At 42.8% G+C, this 17,850-nt stretch overlaps 1 protein-coding gene across 1 annotated transcript; it reads right to left on the reverse strand.

The window, feature by feature from the left end:
• Positions 1 to 450: 450 nt before the first annotated feature.
• On the reverse strand, positions 451 to 13,856 carry CHGB (chromogranin B). The gene is made up of 5 exons (XM_030872593.2): positions 13,610 to 13,856; positions 9,056 to 9,102; positions 8,496 to 8,589; positions 1,876 to 3,572; positions 451 to 987 (listed from the first exon to the last, which is right to left on the reverse strand). Exons 1-5 carry the CDS (start codon positions 13,656 to 13,658, stop codon positions 904 to 906), a joined length of 1,971 nt encoding a protein of 656 aa, XP_030728453.2. The 5' UTR covers positions 13,659 to 13,856; the 3' UTR covers positions 451 to 903.
• Positions 13,857 to 17,850: the final 3,994 nt, after the last annotated feature.

Raw genomic sequence — 17,850 nt, forward strand, 5'->3', positions numbered from 1 at the left:
GATAATCAGATTCTAAAAGTAATGGCTTATAATAATTTTTGAAACAGGTTCTTCAAGCCTATTTAATCTTCCTCCAGCCTGGGGGAGCAATGTCTTTTCCTGATCTCTTTCTCTTTATATCCTCCACATTCTTTTATTTATTTATTTATTTATTTATTTATTTGGCTGTGTTGGGTCTTTGTTGCTATGCGCGGGCTTTCTCTAGTTGCCGTGAGTGGGGGCTACTCTTCGTTGCAGTGCACAGGCTTCTCATTGTGGTGGCTTCTCTTGTTGTGGAGCACGGGCTCTAGGCACGCGAGCTCAGTAGTTGTGGCGTACAGGCTTAGTTGCTCTGCGGCATGTGGGATCTTCCCAGGCCAGGGTTCAAACCCGCGTCCCCTGCCTTGACAGGAGGATTCTTAACCACTGCGCCACCAGGGAAGCCCCCTCCACATTCTTTTATTTCAGATGTTTGCTCTTTTCCTTTTTTTTTTTTTTCATTTCTGTATCCAAACACCAACAAATCTTAGTACTATATTTTAGAATTTACTTTGAAGAATGGATCTAAAAGTCACACTCCTCCCTATTAGCCCAAAGGAAGCTGAGAACATGACACTTTTGGCCTCAGGTGAATCTTTTATTACTTCAGACTGAGACATTTTTTCAAGGACAGTAGCACAGTCATTGTCACAAGCATGTTAATATATCTATTATTTGATAAAGAATATGCTACAAGTCATGCTATTCATATTTTCAATAACATTCTGGCAAAAATTAAGGACATTTCCAATCACGTCAAACATTTGATGAACAGTAAATTCTACTTTCTGCCTTTGGGTAAATAAATGGGGTCTTTCAGTGAGGTGGTGGAAAACAGATCATGTGAAGGCTGCTTTTAAAATCTGCCCTTTGCTCCAACGACCATCAGCCCCTTCGGTTACCACTGAATTTCTCAGCTATTTTCTGTAGTTCCAAATCCATCGCAGCCAAGTTTTCAAGTTCTTTTTCCTAGAAAATACAGAAAAGTAGAGGCATGAGGTCCCAGATCAAGTTAGTTCTTTGCAGTTCTAGGGAGTCTGAACAGAAGGGGGAATTTTTGATATGTTAGAGGCTATAGGAGATACCCGACATCAGTGGTTTTCAAAGTGTGGTTCCTTGACCAGCAGCATCAGTATCACCAGGGAACTCGTCAGAAATACAGGTTCTTGGGCCCCACCTGGGGCCTACCTACTGAATCAGAAACTCTAAGGCTAGAAATCCCACATGATTCTGAGGCACATTCAAGCCTGAGAAGCACCAACCTACATAATCAATATTGGGGGAAAAAAACATTGTTAAGGAAGGTAAAGCTCTGGTAATGTTCCTTCTCCTACACGTAGATGTCTGACTGTTATAGGCCAAGAGATGACAGAGATAGAACTAAGCAACTAACTTCTGTATCACCTGTTCTTTCCTACCCTGGAAAATAGTGATGAAAAGTCAAATGACCAAGGAGAAGACACTAGACCAGTGGTTTTCAACCTTCGCTGAACATTGAAACCACCTGGGAGCTTTAAAACATCCTGATGCCCAGGCAGCATCCAGTACCAAACAGAAGCTCTGGGTGTGGGTCCCAGATGTCAGTAATTTTTCAAGCTCTCCAGGGGATTACAACATGCAGCCGAGGTTGAGAAGCACTGCAGCACTGCAGTGGGAGGAAGTGGACAGGTCTGTGGACAATGGCTAGATGCCAGGTGGAAATCAAACCCAGAGGTTGTCTCCGCTCTGTTATTAGGCGTACAGTCCCATGGTGATTAATCCCCATCCATATCTCCCCCTAGTATCAGATAGTCTTGTATATAACATATTAAAATTAACCACCTGAAGTTAGTTTTAAGCAAAAGCCCCACAGCATACCTCTTCCTCTGTCAGAACTCCTTGGCCAGCTCTCTCCTCTTCACTTTCTGCTGCGTGGCGACGGTGCATCTGCTCCTCCGAGCCATAGAAGTCCGGGAACTCAGCTGACTTCTTCCTGTAGTGAAGGAGCCGGTCCAGTTCGGCCACTCTGTCATACTGCCTTTTCAGATCCAGTTTGGGGGCCAGGTTTCTCTTCTCATACCCCCAGTTTACATCCTCCTCAAAGGGCTTTTTCTCCCACCAGTCATAGTTGTATTCTGGGAAGAAATTCTTCTCATTCAAGGTCAGCCCGTTCTCCTCTTCACCCTCAAGAGAATTGTCATCCAGGTGGTCTTTTCTCTCAAACCGGCTGCTCTTCCACTGGGGAGGGTCGTAGTATGGACTGACAAGCTCAGCTAATCTCTCCTTTTCGGTGATGTGAGGGGGAGCATACTGTTTGCCTCGAAGCCTCGCTTCTTCCCTGTTCTCTTCAGCGTCTTGTGGGTCCCCCAGCTGCGGCCACTTCCCTCGGGCCCCTTCCTCACCCCTTTCCTCATCATAGTCGAGGTAATTTCGCACCTCGCCTGGTGGATGCCGCCTCGCCTTGTCCGTCTGGCTTTCCTGAACACGGTGGTGCGCTTCACCCAAGAACCGTTTCTCTTCTGTTTGGTGTAGAGTGGAGTAGGCTCCCGGCTCCTCTACCCGGGCTCTGTGGCGGGGTCCCCCCTCCTGGCCTCTCTCTTCCTCGCTCTCCTCGTCATAGCCGTGCGCCATGCTATTCAGCTCTAGGCTGAGGCCTTTTCTCCTGTCCTCCTCCTCTGGGCTCTCCTCACTGCGAGGCCTGGGAGCCCGGTGCTCTTCACTTCCTTTGCCCCCATATCGTGCCCCCTCCAGGTCCCCGGGAGCCCGGGCAGCCAGGTGACTCCTCACTTCCTCCTCATATTCGGCTTCTTCCTCCGAAGCCCTGGAAAGGGTTGGATGGCGGGCTCTCTTTTCCCCTGAGCCGCCTGTGCCCACGTGTGGCTCCTCCCAGGAGTACCCCCTTCCCTCAGCGGGAGGACTCCCTTCCTGAGAGGACCTGTCGGGCCTGCTCCTCCCATGGTGGTGTCTTGGCCTCGAGCGTCGCTTGTCCGCCTCGGGGCTGACATCCTCGTCGCTCTCCTCAGGTCCTTCCTGGCGCTCGGGGTGGCTTTGCGGTTCTCGGGGCCCATTCTCCTGGCTTCCGGTCTCCTCTCCACTCTCCTGGCTGCTCCTCTCCCGGCTGTGCGACTTCTCCAGGCCCCCTGCAGACTGCGTATCGTATCTGGACACTAACTCCTCTTTCTTAGCTGGAGTCTGGTTTCTGTGGCTGGGAAGAGCAGTTTGTGCCTCTCCTGGCCCCCCAGGGTGTCTCTCCTCACTGCCATCTTCCACACGCTCCCTTTTCTGATATTTCTCCGCCTCTTCTTCCTCCCTGTCGTGTCCCTTGCTCTTCTCAGAATGGCGTGCCTTTGCTTCTTTGGCCACTTGGCTGCCTTGGGGCTCGCCTGCCCGCTCTCGGCTGTGCCCACCGCCCTCTGTGTCTGCCACTGTCTGGCCTTGGGCGTCCTCCTCCCCTACGTCCTCCCTACTGGAGGTCCTGGGGGCTTCTGAGGTGTCAGCTGGGTCTCTTAACAATCTCACTTCAAACCTTGTGTTTTCATTTTCACTTTTCTCTTCATCTTTGAGCTGTTTTCCACCTATAATGAAAATAAAAAAGAGTAAGTATACTTCAGAATTGTTTGTGGTTCACTAAGCACAGCCTCAGTGATCACTACAAATCCTAAAGATCCTGAAAGTCCTTGGGTAATTTTTTAAGTTAATAAAGAATATACTCAGATTACTTTTAAAAGAAATGGTATGGGGACTTCCCTGGTGGTCCAGCGGTTAAGACTCCACACTCCCAGTGCAGGGGGCCAGGGTTCGATCCCTGGTCAGGGAACTAGATCCTGCCTGCTGCAACCAAGATCCCATGCGCTGCAACTAAGATCCAGCACAGCCAAATAAATAAATAAATATTAAAAAAAAAGAAAGAAAGAAATGTTATGAAAACTCCTTAGCTGTGTTTAAATCTGATAATAAATTCTCTGCATATTTATTTTTTAATAACACCCAACAAGCATCTTTCAATGACCAAATTGAAATCCAAATATAGGTTTATAAAATACTAGAAGTTAGAACCAGAAGATACCTTAGAATTTGTGTATTTCAACCTCCTCTTTTTGTGGACAGAGACACTGAGGCTCAGAGAGGTGTAATTCAGGACCATTATTTCCATGTTTGCTCTAAGTAGGGGTTTAAAAGTTAGCGTTGTGTAAATGGTTCCCACTAGAATCCAGCTAAATGAAGTTAAATGCCCAAAATGGGAAATACCAGATTCAACAAAGGATTAAAAATGTGTTTAATTAGTTTACCAGATTTTTATTATCCAATCAACTGTGTAGATGCAACTTAGCAGTAAGTGACAATAAAACTTAGTAATTGGTGATAAGCAGGGTGTTTGTTTCTTCCCTGAGAAAACTGCACAGCAGTGGAAAGGACCATGTCCTTCCCTCACTCAGGTCCCATCCACCCCACATGTTCTCAAAGGTTGAGAATGAACTTCAGTAAACTGAGTTATCTTTGTATTGCACAAATCAACAGTAGACAGTATAACCGACATTTTAATTGAATGCTGTTTTTTCTCATCTTTTCCAAATGTTGACAGCATCTTCACTAAATCCTCCTTAACTCAAGGGCAGCCTGTGAAAGAAGATATGCAGTTAACACTGTCTGAGTTGTTAGCTGGGAGGGCTTGGATTTCAACTGATGTCACTGAGTTCATATAGAACACCTGAAGCCAAGGCTGCTCACAGCTCTAGGCTGACGTCTGCGCCATCCATGGTGGGGGCCACCAAACCTTTGTGGCTACTGAGAACTTGAAATGTGGCTGGTCCAGGCTGAGACATGTTGTAAATGTAAGAAACCACCAGATTTCAGACTTCAGATGAAAAACAAGAATGTAAAATACCTCAAATTTTCATATTGATTATATGTTGGAATGATAATATTTTGGATGTACAAGATAATATGTATTATAAACATATTGTATGTACAAATTGTATATTGAATAAAATAAATTGGACAAAACTAAATATATTATTAAAATTAATTTCACCTGTCTACTTTTTTAATGTGGCTACTGAAAAATTTGAAATTATATTTGTGGTTCACATGATATTTCTATTGAATGGCTCTTGATGAGTCATTTTGAACTGATATTTGCAAAATAGAAAAAAATGGTCTGTTTTGTAAAAATGTCCAAGAAATAGCAGACAGTCTATTCCTCTCTGCCTAAAAGCCCAGCCTGGCATGATAATATTTTCATGTTTTATGAGGCAACTGAAAGGTCCCTGACCTTCCACACCCAGACACCTGAGGGCTGGCCCCTCACCAGTGCCTTTGCCTTTTAAGAGCCAGTGGTGGTGTGTGCAGCACTGAGGCAGGGCTGACCAGGTATGCACAGGTAAGCAGGGAGGTTTTGAGCAGATACTGATGTCATCTGGACAGAATCTCAGCTTCCCGAGGCAGAGGCTGTGTGGCCCTTTTCCTACTGCCTGCTGGTCAAGAAGAGAAGCATTTTTATTTTTTCCAGGTTAAATGTGTGCTGCTTGTAGCAGCTTGCCTGAGGCTTAGCACTTCCTCCTAAATTTAGCTTTAAGTCCCCTCAGGTGAGATCTGAGGAAGGCTGTGATTAGCAGCATACAGTCTTGTCAATCTGTAAAACCAAGGTGTGAAGCTCACTCTTACTTCAAGTAAAAAGGAGAAAATGCACCTTCCATCCCTAACTATCATGTTGCAGAGATGACCTGATCAAAGAAATTGTTATACCTGTTAAGAAATTGGACTATGAATTCCCTAAGATCTCTTCAAGCCATGAAACAATGATTCTTCCCTGCTCCCCAAATGTTTGTTTGCTCAGTAAGCGTGTGCTAACCGAGATGTGCTGGAGAGAGTGGGAGTGGAGACAGAGATGGGCTGGGGATGGGAGGGAGGCTACATGAAGGAATTCATCCAACTTGTTGGCAGAAAGCTCCACCAGTCCTGTGACCAGCATAAGACATTTCAGCAGGAGAGAGAAAACCAGAATAGGACAGAAGTGTGGACAAAGAATGTCGCCTGCCAAATCAGTAAACAAAGGGTGTCCTGGCCATCTAGGCACTGCAGCCACACCTAACTGTGTACCCAGAGGGGATTCAGGATGGAAAAAACAAGATAATTAAGGTGCATATGAAAGGAATGACTTCAGTAAGCCCAGACTCTTGCATCTTCCCATACATAGAAAAGTGCTAAATTTGTTAACTTAAGATGTCTGGTTTTCTTTAATTAACTGTAATATTTTAATGTTCTGACTATCTGGTTTTTATTGCAAGAACACCTATATATCCTGCCTCCTCCCTTACCTCTTCAAAACAGTCCCTCAGACTGTATCTGAGAGGTTGTCTCCTGGGCTTAAGTCCTTAGTATGTCCATGGAATAAAATATAAATCTCAAATTTTAGGTTGTGCTTCTTTTTTTTTTTTTTTAGTCGATAGAAGTTATGAACTGGTAGCCCAAAGGTGAATTCTATTTGGCCTAAATAACATTTTTAGTAAATTTGAATTCAGAGGCAATACTTAAATACTAAGAGATATTGCTTAGATATCCAAATTTTAAATTCTTTTGAAAAATCCCAAGATCTGGTAACAGAATCTATATTTCTCTCACAATAGGTTTCAAGCTGAGAAAAATCTACTCCTCCTTAGAAGTGGCCTGTATCCTCCAGTTCGTGAGTCACTTCCTGTCCTGTTTTATTCCTTTCTCTTACGTATTTTCCTGGCCCTGGCTGGTGTTTGAGTCTGCAACCCCGGAGGAGCTCAAATCTCCCTGATCTCAGTATTTAATGGCTCTCTGGGTATGATGTCTCCAAGGTCCTGATAGACATGGGTCATTTGATTTTTACCAGTTTTCCTGGGGCTCTCTCAAGAGACTCAAAAGACCCCAGGGCACAATCAGTGATGAGCAGAGGCTAGAATCCTACCTGAGAGCTAAGAATCTGATCTTGGCAGTTAGCAAAGCCCTACAATCAACAACTCTTCCTAAGCAATCTTGGTTCTTTGATGACCTAGTATGACAGACCCAAAACTTCTGCATCCGTCTGGTAAACAAAGAAATGGGAAGGGAGATAACGAGATGGGTTTGCCCAAAGTAGCAGCATTTAGTCCCTGCCTGGAGACCCACCCTGCTCTCACTCATTCCCTGCAATGGCTAATAAACTCATTCTGACAAGCTCATGAAAGAGGCATGTAGGCTGGGAGTGGTAGAGAAGCTTCCTTCCACTGTGCATGGGTCTCCTACAGTCTCAGGCCCCCACACCTACTATGGTTATCCTGAAGCCCCCAATAGTGGATTGAGTCCCCCCAGGTTACTCTTTTGGCTAGTCACTCATACTTGTTATAATTTTATGCATGGACCTCATGTGCAGCAACAGGAAGAGAGTATTATCTTGCAATAGGAGATTTTGAAGGTGAAAAGAAGAAAGAAAATCCACTGTTCTCAGCCTGACTAAAAATTTAAAAGCAGAGAAAGGTGTTGAAGAGAACAGAGCTTTTCGGATTTGTTTGAATCAGTTTGACTTCATGCTAAAAGAGATGCATAGTTTTTGTTTTTGTTTTGGCCATGCTGTGCAGCATGCGGGATCTTAGTTCCCCAACCAGGGATCGAACCCATGCCCCCTGCACTGAGAGCACAGAGTCTTAACCACTGGACCACCAGGGAAGTCCCAGAGATGCATAGTTTTGTAAAATTTACCTCTTTATGTCAACTTCCAATGGATACTGCTCATATCACTGTTTAAATTTTGTTTTCAACATAAGCTGTTTGTATAGAGGAACATTCCAGTCTAGACCCAGAAGGGCATTGCTCTGACTCCTTGGATGCTCTAAGTCTACCCCCACCCCTTCCAGTTCTCAGGCCTGGAACTCCTGATACCATTTGGTAGTCCTCTCATTCTAACAAGCTATGTATTAAAATGGCTTAACCAATCTGTCATGTAAACAGGCCAGAAGTTTCCCAGTCACCTTTCCAAGCTTCTAGCTCCTCATTGTCAGAAGAGTAGAAGGTAAAGAGAAGAATAATTTTTGTCTCCTTCTATCCTTTCATCTTCCATTGCTTCCAGAACACTTCGCCTCCCTGTCTAATCACAAATGAGCACTCCCCATACCTCACTCCACCCAAATGAAAGTCTGTTTTAAAATTCCAAACTCTCAAACCAAGGAATTTAAGAACTATATAGACAGCTCACAGACTATCATTCAGTTCAACTCCCTCATTTTACTTTGAGGAAATAAGCCCAGAGAGGCAAGGGGTCTTCCCCATGGTAACACGGCTATGAAGTGGCAGAGCAGGGTTTGGAAGCCATATGTTTAAGTGGCAGAGCAGGTTTGGAAGCCATATGTCATCTTCCCAGATACTGATCTAGCCTGTAGTCTTCCCACTGCATCATGCCCCTGGTTCATATGGAGATAAAGTGGAAGGCGAAACAGAGGGAGCAAGAGAAAGAACTACTCAAGGGACAAAGATCTCCTGAAGTGGAGGATACTTACTCTTCTTCAGGACTTGTCGGCACTCAGGGGTGATGGGTGGAGTGTTGGACTTCGACAAGGCATTTGAGAGGACCTCGATGATGCAGCGAGTCACCTAGGGGGAAACCGGAAAGCAGGCTGGCAAAGCTGGTATCACTGGGATGCCTGACTACTTAAGCCAGAGCTGCTGTCAAAAGAGGCTTGGCTATGTGACCTGTACCGATGCAGACCCCTTGGGTCAGGAATGTAGACTTACATATAGGACTGTAATGAAACCTCCCAGGCCACCCCACAGAGCAATGCAAGAAGGCATTGGGTCAAGACTATCCAGAGAAAAGAAATAAACACCCATTTCTGAACAGATTCAAAGGAAAACAGTGTGATGACAGCTATCCTCAGGGGCACTAAAACATCCAGGAAGGAGGTAAAAGCCCAGGGCAGGAGGGACATCACTTGCTCCCATTTCCTCATTGTTGTTTGTCTATTTTTGGTTTTCATTTTGTTTAGTTTGATGAGATAAGGGGTGGGAGAATCCAGAGTCTAGATATAAGTCTAGATTCTAGACTTCCATTTCAACTTACCGTTTCTTCACTGTGGTTCCTGATGTCCACTGGCATAGAACTGACAGCTTTGAAAGAAAAAACGAATGGGAAGTGAGTTGATTTTAGGAAGCTGTGTGTCCCCAAACTCACAAAATCACCCCACCCCCAGCATGTTACTTGGAGGGAGGGGCAAAGTCAGAGCTGAGCAGAGTGGAGATAGTTGCGGATGTCTGTCCCAGGGACAAGAATTGCCCCAGTTGCACGCACACACACACATGCACACACACACACAGCTGTTTCCCCTAGCAATGTCATAAACATGATTTGAAAATGAATGCTATCTTATATCCAATATAAATCCACACAAGGGGAGCTTCTGGGATACTGGCAATGTTCTGTTTTTGATCTGGGTGCTGATTACACAGCTGCGCTTAAGGAGGGAAAAATTCTGTAAGCTGTATACTTATGATCTATATGCATTTTTCTGTACATATATTATATGTCAATAAAATGTTTAAAATAAACCTAGTTTAAATGAAACTGGGGTGCCCTCCTCAACCCCTCTGCCTACTCAAAATGGGTAAAGATCTGTGATTCCCTTTGCCTTTTCCTGTCCCCAAGAAAATATTCTCCCTGAAACTCACTTTATTTACAAAAATGTGGTTATGATTATCTTATATAATTAATTACCTCATTTTACCCTCAAGCCTTTTCTTGGACAAGCACACTTATGTGTCTGTATCAGTGTTGTTTCCCTTTCCCCATGTTGTCTGCAGCCATGTAAAGAATATGGGAGGTATCTAAGTTTACCAGGATATTGTTGAATCCATAATATCATATGCAAATAGGTGTTTAATGAATAGTTCATGAGGATATTGCAAAAAGATAAATTTTAATTTATTTAAATTAAATTTCATGAGATTCTGCTTATTTTCAACCAGTGATTGAAGTGCCTTTGTCATCTTAGGAAATGCTTCAGGTGTTTTTAATTTTACAGTGCTTTTTTTTTTTTTTTTTCCTTTTTCAAAGTTGCTTTGATTCTTTTATCTTTCACTTTGACTTTGTTTTGTCTAAGCTCTTTCCACTGGAGAAGCTCAAAGCATTTACATATAGGTCCATCTCTACAGTTCTCCTGACACTCCCTAGAAGAGAAACTGCTATTATGGCTGGAGAGCTCAGTGCAGAAGATTCTTCCAGGTCTCTGAGACAAGTGAAGAGCTACTTGGAGCAAGAGCAAAACTCTCAGACATCAGAGATGGAAGCTGCTCAAATGCTGTTTCTTATTACCAGCAACCTGACCTTTCCTCCCCAAATATTTGCTTTCCAATCTCTTTACCTCCTCCCAATCAATTACATATCATAGGGCTCAATCTAGAAATAAAACTCCTATTTCATTTGCTCACCTTACTGAATTTTTCTTTTCAAAGCACAGCCTGGGATCTACTCCAATTGTTTCAATAGGCCCAAAGTTATGCAGCATGTTAAAATCACTGGTAAAATATTTAAGAAGTGATTAACAAGGTATGTCCCCACTATCTTCCTGAAATGTAGTTCAGACAAGATCTGGATGGCCACCTTTGGTACTCAGGGTCCAATATGCTGGGCCATTATTTTATCCCCCAAATGGCTGTTATTTGAGAACTGTTGGCTGTTATTCCCACTTTGGCACTTACTCTTTCCACCTGAGATCTGTAAAATGCTCTGAAAAGAAATAACTGAGAGAATTACTTCTGTCATAAACTAGAAAGTGCCTTTTAAAATTCTGGCTTTACTAAACTTTCTTTGGTAAATGCAGTTTCTTGCTAATAACTTTTCTTTTTCCACAAATGTTTAATAGGTGCTATTATTAACTACTGATATTGCTAAAGTAGTAACAGTCATTTGATTTGAGGGGAGAGGAATATTTTTCTTCTGTGACTCTGAACAATTTGTAGCTCATGTTTGTTTTTACAGAACAATTCTCTTTCCTAATTGAGGCTCTTCAGACATCTTTTTGATGGAAAGGAACTAAGGTCTCCTTATGAAAGCATATTATGCATCTAGTGAGACATCTAAGTTCCATTGTATTTCTTCCAATAGAATCTGTGGCAGCAAAGTAATAACCGAAGGTATGTTGATACCCCTAAAGTAGTTTAACTTATTTTTGTAAAAGTTAACATTAAGGGTGCACAAAAGAAAACCCAATAATTGTGATAAAAGTGAAGTATTCAAATGGCAGAAAAATTTTCAAATAATATCATATGATAAATCTGAGAATAACTTCCAAAGTATTAATATTCCATAAGACTACCAAACTAAGGTTTCATCCCAGAATGAAAATACAGCTATAAAATAACATGGTACGCAAACTCTGTAGTTTTTTTGTTTTTTTTTTTTTGGGCTGCGTTGGGTCTTTGTTGCTGCGTGCAGGCTTTCTCTAGTTGTGGCGAGCGGGGGCTACTCTTCGTTGCGGTCTGCAGGCTTCTCATTGCGGTAGCTTCTCCTGTTGCAGAGCACGGGCTCTAGGCGCACGGGCTTCAGTAGTTCTGGCACACAGGCTCAGTAGTTGTGGCTCAAGGGCTCTAGAGCGCAGGCTCAGTAGTTGTGGCGCACGGGCTTGGTTGCTCCACGGCATATGGGATCTTCCTGGACCAGGGATCGAACCCGTGTCCCCTGCATTGGCAGGCGGATTCTTAACCACTGCACCACCAGGGAAGTCCCCGCTAACGCTTTTGAATGCAGAAACCATCTTACCTAGTATATATGAATAGCATGTAGCTCCTTCACTCATATTAATTTTTAGAGTGAACAACTCCTGTAGAAAGGTGTAGATCTCCTTCAGAAGCTCATAATGGTAGGAAATGAGCCAGATGGTTTCTGCAGGTTTCCTGTGATTTTGCTAAAGAACAAACTCTGCTTGAAGGCTACCATACCTAATATCCAAGCATTTGGGGGAGGTGGGAATGGGGAATGACTGCTAATGCATATGGAGTTCCTTTCTACCACAATGAAAATGTTCTGAAATGTGATAATCTGTGAATGTACTAAAAATCACTGAATTATGCACTTTAAAAGTATGGATTTTATGGTGTGTGAATTATAGCTCAGTAAAAAAAATTTTTAAAGAATATAATATCTTGATTTTAGTTGCTGTTAAAATATAAACCCTTCTTAAAATATTATCTTGCGTAAGAGACATAAATATTTTACCACTATAGTTAAATAAGTCTCATAAAAGACATTGTTTTTGTGGTCTATAGCACAATGTATAGCACAGATTTATCTTGTTAAGCAATTCCTTTCTGAAAATATTTTTGACCAGGAAGGACTCTAAACATTCATTTGGTTTCCTTTAATTAAATCGAGAACATTTATAGGCAATTTGTAAGAGTGACAAGAATTTTAGAAAATTCTGCATGTATGTAGTTTGCAATAAAATAAATTACCAGTGGCTTTCATTTTCTCTTTGGGATCCCGTAATTGCTGTCAATGAAACCCTCATATTCATGGATGGCGATGCCTCAACTCTAGTTAGGAACCTCAATCTCAGATAAGAACAATATTCTATGAGGTCATTAAGACAGCTAAAAGAACCCCTCCAATTTAATCTGGTGGTGGCATATTTACTTCTCAATGGACTCATGGATTTTACTTCAACACACACACACACACACACACACACACACACACACACACACACACACATTTTTTCCCCAAATCTCCAAAGATCATTTCTTTGAGATTCAGAGTAGTTTGAAAGATCAATCCCACAATTTTCCACACATAAAGAGGCACTCAAATACCTACTACTTAAAATTGTATCCTCCCAAATTGACTAAAACGATTTTTTTTTTACTACTCTAAAAATATTTTTCGTGGTTATTTTATACTCATTATTTTTCTGGAATACAAAAGTCAAAATATCTCTTGCAGTTACCATTTATAACTTAAAGATGGATTAATTTGAATGTGAAATTACCTCTCCCCAGAGGCAGAAATACAAAATACAGAAAAATATTACACTAAACCTGTGCATACATATACCTGAACACACATATATGAATGTGTTAAGAAAAAAGATATATCTTATCTACCTATATACATAAGAGACTTACTTTTATCTAATCATGTTTAAATAATAAAATAATAAATTATACAGTTGCCAACTAATATAATACATGTATTCCTGTCTCTCCGTGGTCATCTGGCTTTAAAAAGCCAAACAAACACAGATTAATTAATTAATTACAGATACAGAATAAGACTATCACAGTATCTCTCTAAACAGGTAAAGAGGATGTGACATTTTAGAAGTGAGCACAAAATGTGGGGTTTCCTTGGAGGCGCGGACACGTCTTCTTTATATCGATTAAAACAGACTCTTTTGGTTGGGCTAGGAAGCTCTCTGGCTTTTTCCAAGTCAGACGTTGGGGCGGGGAGTTGAAGGGAAATACCCAGGGAAGAGAAGAAAGTAAGAACCTCAAGCAAGAGGGAGACACCATCCACTCAACCCTCCCCGTCTTCCAGTATCCGCCAGTCAGGATGCCTAGAGCGGCCGGAGAGGCAGAGGCTGGTGCTGTCCGCGGTTCTGAACTCCCCACAGTGCCCACTCACCCGCCATCATCGTGGCTCCCAGGAGGCCGAGAAGCACTGCAGGCTGCATGGCCCGGCTCGCCGGAATCTGCGCAGGAGAAGAGGGCGGCGGCTGACGGTGAGCAGACGTGGACGGAAGGCGAGATGAAGATACTCGGGGAAAATAGCCTTGTATCTTGGTCCCCGCGGTGTGGCGCGGTTGGCGCAGGCCACGCTCTTTTAAAGAGCAAGCCGGGGCCGCAGGGCCGGGAGGGGCGGGCACCCAGGAGGCGGCGCCCCCTCGCTCAGCCCTGACGTCATGAGGCGGCCCCGGGGCGGTGGCGCAAGTAGGAAGAAATTTACGCCAGTCCAGTCGCCTTGGTGCTCTGGGTCTTGAGCGGGGGTGGGGAGTTAGGCAGAAGAAGGGATGGAAGGGTGAGGGGAGGTAGTTAAAATGAGTCAGGGGGAGAGGAGCGAGGTCCTGCTTAGATTGTTCAAGCTTATTTCTCATCTCCCCCGCACCGCACCACCCCCCAACCTCCATATCTAGAAACATGTGTTTGAGGCTGTGTATGTCTTTTCACTGTTGTCAGTTGGTCGACAGCCAGTTCCTACATTCAGACTTACTTTTCTTTTTTCTCATTATTTTATAATCTTTTTATTATTTCAGATCAGCATGTACAGGGAGGCGGGGGGGGAAGCCTTTGGGAAGAACATTTCTCAGGAATTCTCTCAAAGCAGGATGACAGAGGAAATCAATATTTTCCTTAGGAAACAGGGCTTTAGAATAAACATGGTATGAGATAGGGGTACAGTCATTTTTTTTAAAACCATATCACCACCTAAGTGTTCTGTGAATTTTTTTTTTTTCCTGAAATGACCATATTTCCCACCTGCTCTGTAGTTTAACTTTGAAAAAAACCCGGAGTCCATATGTGTACAGGTATGTGTCTGGACTGTTCTAGAATATCAGTCCATTCCATTTCGGTGGTCTATTTGTTTATCCTTGGAGCAGTACCATACTTTCTCTATCACCATAGCTTTTAAATAAATCTTGATATCTGGTGGAAAACGTCTTCTCAACTTGTTTTTCTTTAGGATGTTATTGGTTATTCTTGGCCCTTTGCATTTTCATATAAATTTTAGAATCAGTTTTCAATTTTCATGAAAAACTCTGAGGATTTTGATAGGAATTGCATCAAATCTATAGATCAATTTGGTAACAGCTGACATTTTTAATCTGTGGATCAATTTGGGAACACATGACATCTTTAGAATAGTGGGCTGACCTAGCTTTTTGATTGCTGATGTTGTTCTGGATATAATTTTATCTCAAGTTGTACAGAATACTATTACTATAGGAAAAGAGAAGAAGCCATAGGGAAGAACATTTCTCAGGAATGCTCTCAAAGAGGAATTAAGGAGGAAAGCATATCTCCCTTAGGAACCAGGGTTCAGAAAAAAACATAGCTTTGCACATGGCTCCTGAAATAGGTAATCCATCAGGACCCAGTCAGGAAAATGAAACTACCAGAGGGAATTTAATACAGGAAATAATACTCAAGGATTAGAAAAGCTGAAAAGCAAATAGGAGAAAATGAGGAGACCCAGAGATTGTTGTAGGGTAAAGAAAGGATGTATCTTCGCTGGACCCCAGAAACATGGACCACCTGGTAGGAGTGGGAAGCTTTACAAGCTACAAAGGCCATGGGGCCATGGAGGAAGGGAGCTAGAACCACAGAAGAGAAGCAGCCACTGCTAGAGATGCATCCCCTTCCTCCCAAGAAAAGAAAGGGGGATAAAAACCCGACTTCTCCTTTCTTTCAGTGCAAGTACCTCTTAGTGTCTGAACATACCTGGGAAAGACTGACAGGGAAGACTGTAAAATTTAGTTTGCAAGGGCCAGTCTCTCCAGCAATACAGAACAGAGGAAGGAATCAGGAAGCAAACAGACCAAAAAATGGCATATAGTTCAAAACCACAGGTTAGCAGTACAGGTTCTGAATTTAGATTTTTCTCTCAAAATTTATGAATTCATTTCATTTGCACATATAAATGCTTATCAAGCACTGTAGTAGATACATATTCCACTGGCTATAGCAGATTACAGGGTTAATCCCAACATTAATGGCTAAAGGAAATATACTCCTCCCCCTGCTCTAGCAGAGTTCACTAGTCAGAGAGTAAAGATGGGAGAGGTGTAGGGTAGACTCCAGGTCTACAGAGGAGGGTGAGAGAGCATGGCATGCCAGGAAAATGGCATTACCATGGAAACTGATGCCCTGCAGATGTACATCTACAGAATTCTCTGTGTTTGTGGCCAATAAGATAAACATTTATCTCTGTGACTTTAAGGTTTTTTCCTAATAAAGACCATGTCAATAAGTAGTTTTCCTTAGATAATTTGATCCTACAATACATTTAGTACCTGGTTTCTTATGTCAGGTTAGATTCCTAATACACTTTGACATAATTAAGAAATCACAAATCAAATCTTCATCTTAAGAGAAGATAGAAACTATTTTTTAACCTACTAAATTATGGGTAATATAACTCCATATAGCTTGCAAGAAGATATTAATTAACATTTCTAAAAAGAGGTCAAGAGATGGGACTTCCCTGGTGGTCCAGTGGTTAAGATTCCTCGCTCCCAATGCAGAGGGCACGGGTTTGATCCCTGGTTGGGGAACTAAGATCCTGAATGTTGCACGACACAGCCAAATTAAAAAGAGGTCAAGAGATAGAGCTACAACCATTCAGGGTGACAAAACAGGGAATCTTCCTCTTCAGTTTGGGGTTTTGCAGAAAATTAGATGAACAGGTGCACTTATTTGTTTATATACTGGAGAGAAAGCAAGAAATAGATATTGAGAACTAGGGGAGATAACTATGATTTGGGTCTGATGGGTTGATAAGACCATTAGGTGCTTGAAAAATCTATTATAGTTAGCAACACATCACATGGTAAGGATCTAGAATGAAGGCTGCTTGCTGGTCTCTCATATGTTCCTCCTCCCAACATACACACACACACACACAAACACACACACACACACACACACACACACACACACACTGCAGCAGATGCTACTGGTTTTCTGCCCATTTCCTTAATTTCCCTCATTCTTACCATTTTGGAGCACACTGGCTTGATTTTCAATGGCCAAGATCTGCATTTCTTTGCCTGATATCTCTCTCTGGTCACCAGAGCAAACAGAGCTGTGCAAATGGCAAGTTGGAAATGCTGAGGAATCAAGACCCCCAGGAGCAGCCCTCACCCGAACATGAGGTGTACAAACACCCCAGATTCACAGCTCCCTCAGAGGTATGTATTCTACATAGGCTCTGAGAATTTCCCAGCGAGACTGAGCTTAGTTACACACAGTGGAAATTTTCTTGATAGCAAGCTCTTTATGGCTGACTTTTCTTTCCTGTTTTTCTTCTCTACTCCCCACTGCTGTTTCTTGGAATTATCTCCAGATAAATTACTTACAGTCAAATCTTTGTCTCAAGGTCTGCTTTTTGGGAAAGTTGAACGATGACACATACATTCACAAACATATAGCAGGATGTTAAATAGAATTTTTCTTATTATGTCTGACTTTTGACTGAAGCCTCAAAGCTAGGAAACATGGGTTTTAAGTACTCACATGCTTCAAAGAGAGAAGCCAGTCACATTTCTACAAGACTTGTTAACGGGGCCAAACTGGCACAGTGGGTATTACTCACAGGTCTGTGTAAGGGAACACTACAGATACAAACCTAGAAATGCAAAACTATAAAAGGACTGGTTGGAGAAAGAACTTTTTTGAAGAGAGTTTGTAGGGAGCCCTGTACTGTTTCATGATGCTTCTTCCTATCTCTGCCAAGTTGGGGGCTGCAAGAAGCTAACATAAAGTGGAGTTGTCTGCAGGAAGGGAGACTGATACCTCATTTCCTTGCCAGATGCTTGCTGAGCTGCAGAAACCCATAGACTCGCTCCAACGCCAATAGAGGAGAGTGGGAAGGAGATCACAAGACAATTTAATTTGTGTCCCCAAGAGTTTGAGAGTGAAGTGAGCAAGGTGGAAGTGGGCAGGAGATCAGCCGGAGCAGCCTCAATGGCAAGTTGAGGGGAGAGGACAGTGGCTGGAACATCTGCATGTGCAGAGTTTTCCCTGGGCTAAGTGGCCTCCACAGAATGCTACTGGTCTCAAGTCACCCCAAAAAGCCCCTGCTTGAAGGAGCAAGGGGATCCCCAAGATGTGCTGATAATGGTAGCTGAGAGGTGTTGTGAGAGGTCA

This window comes from Globicephala melas, chromosome 15, assembly GCF_963455315.2.
Source record: "Globicephala melas chromosome 15, mGloMel1.2, whole genome shotgun sequence".
Classification (NCBI taxonomy): domain Eukaryota; kingdom Metazoa; phylum Chordata; class Mammalia; order Artiodactyla; family Delphinidae; genus Globicephala; species Globicephala melas.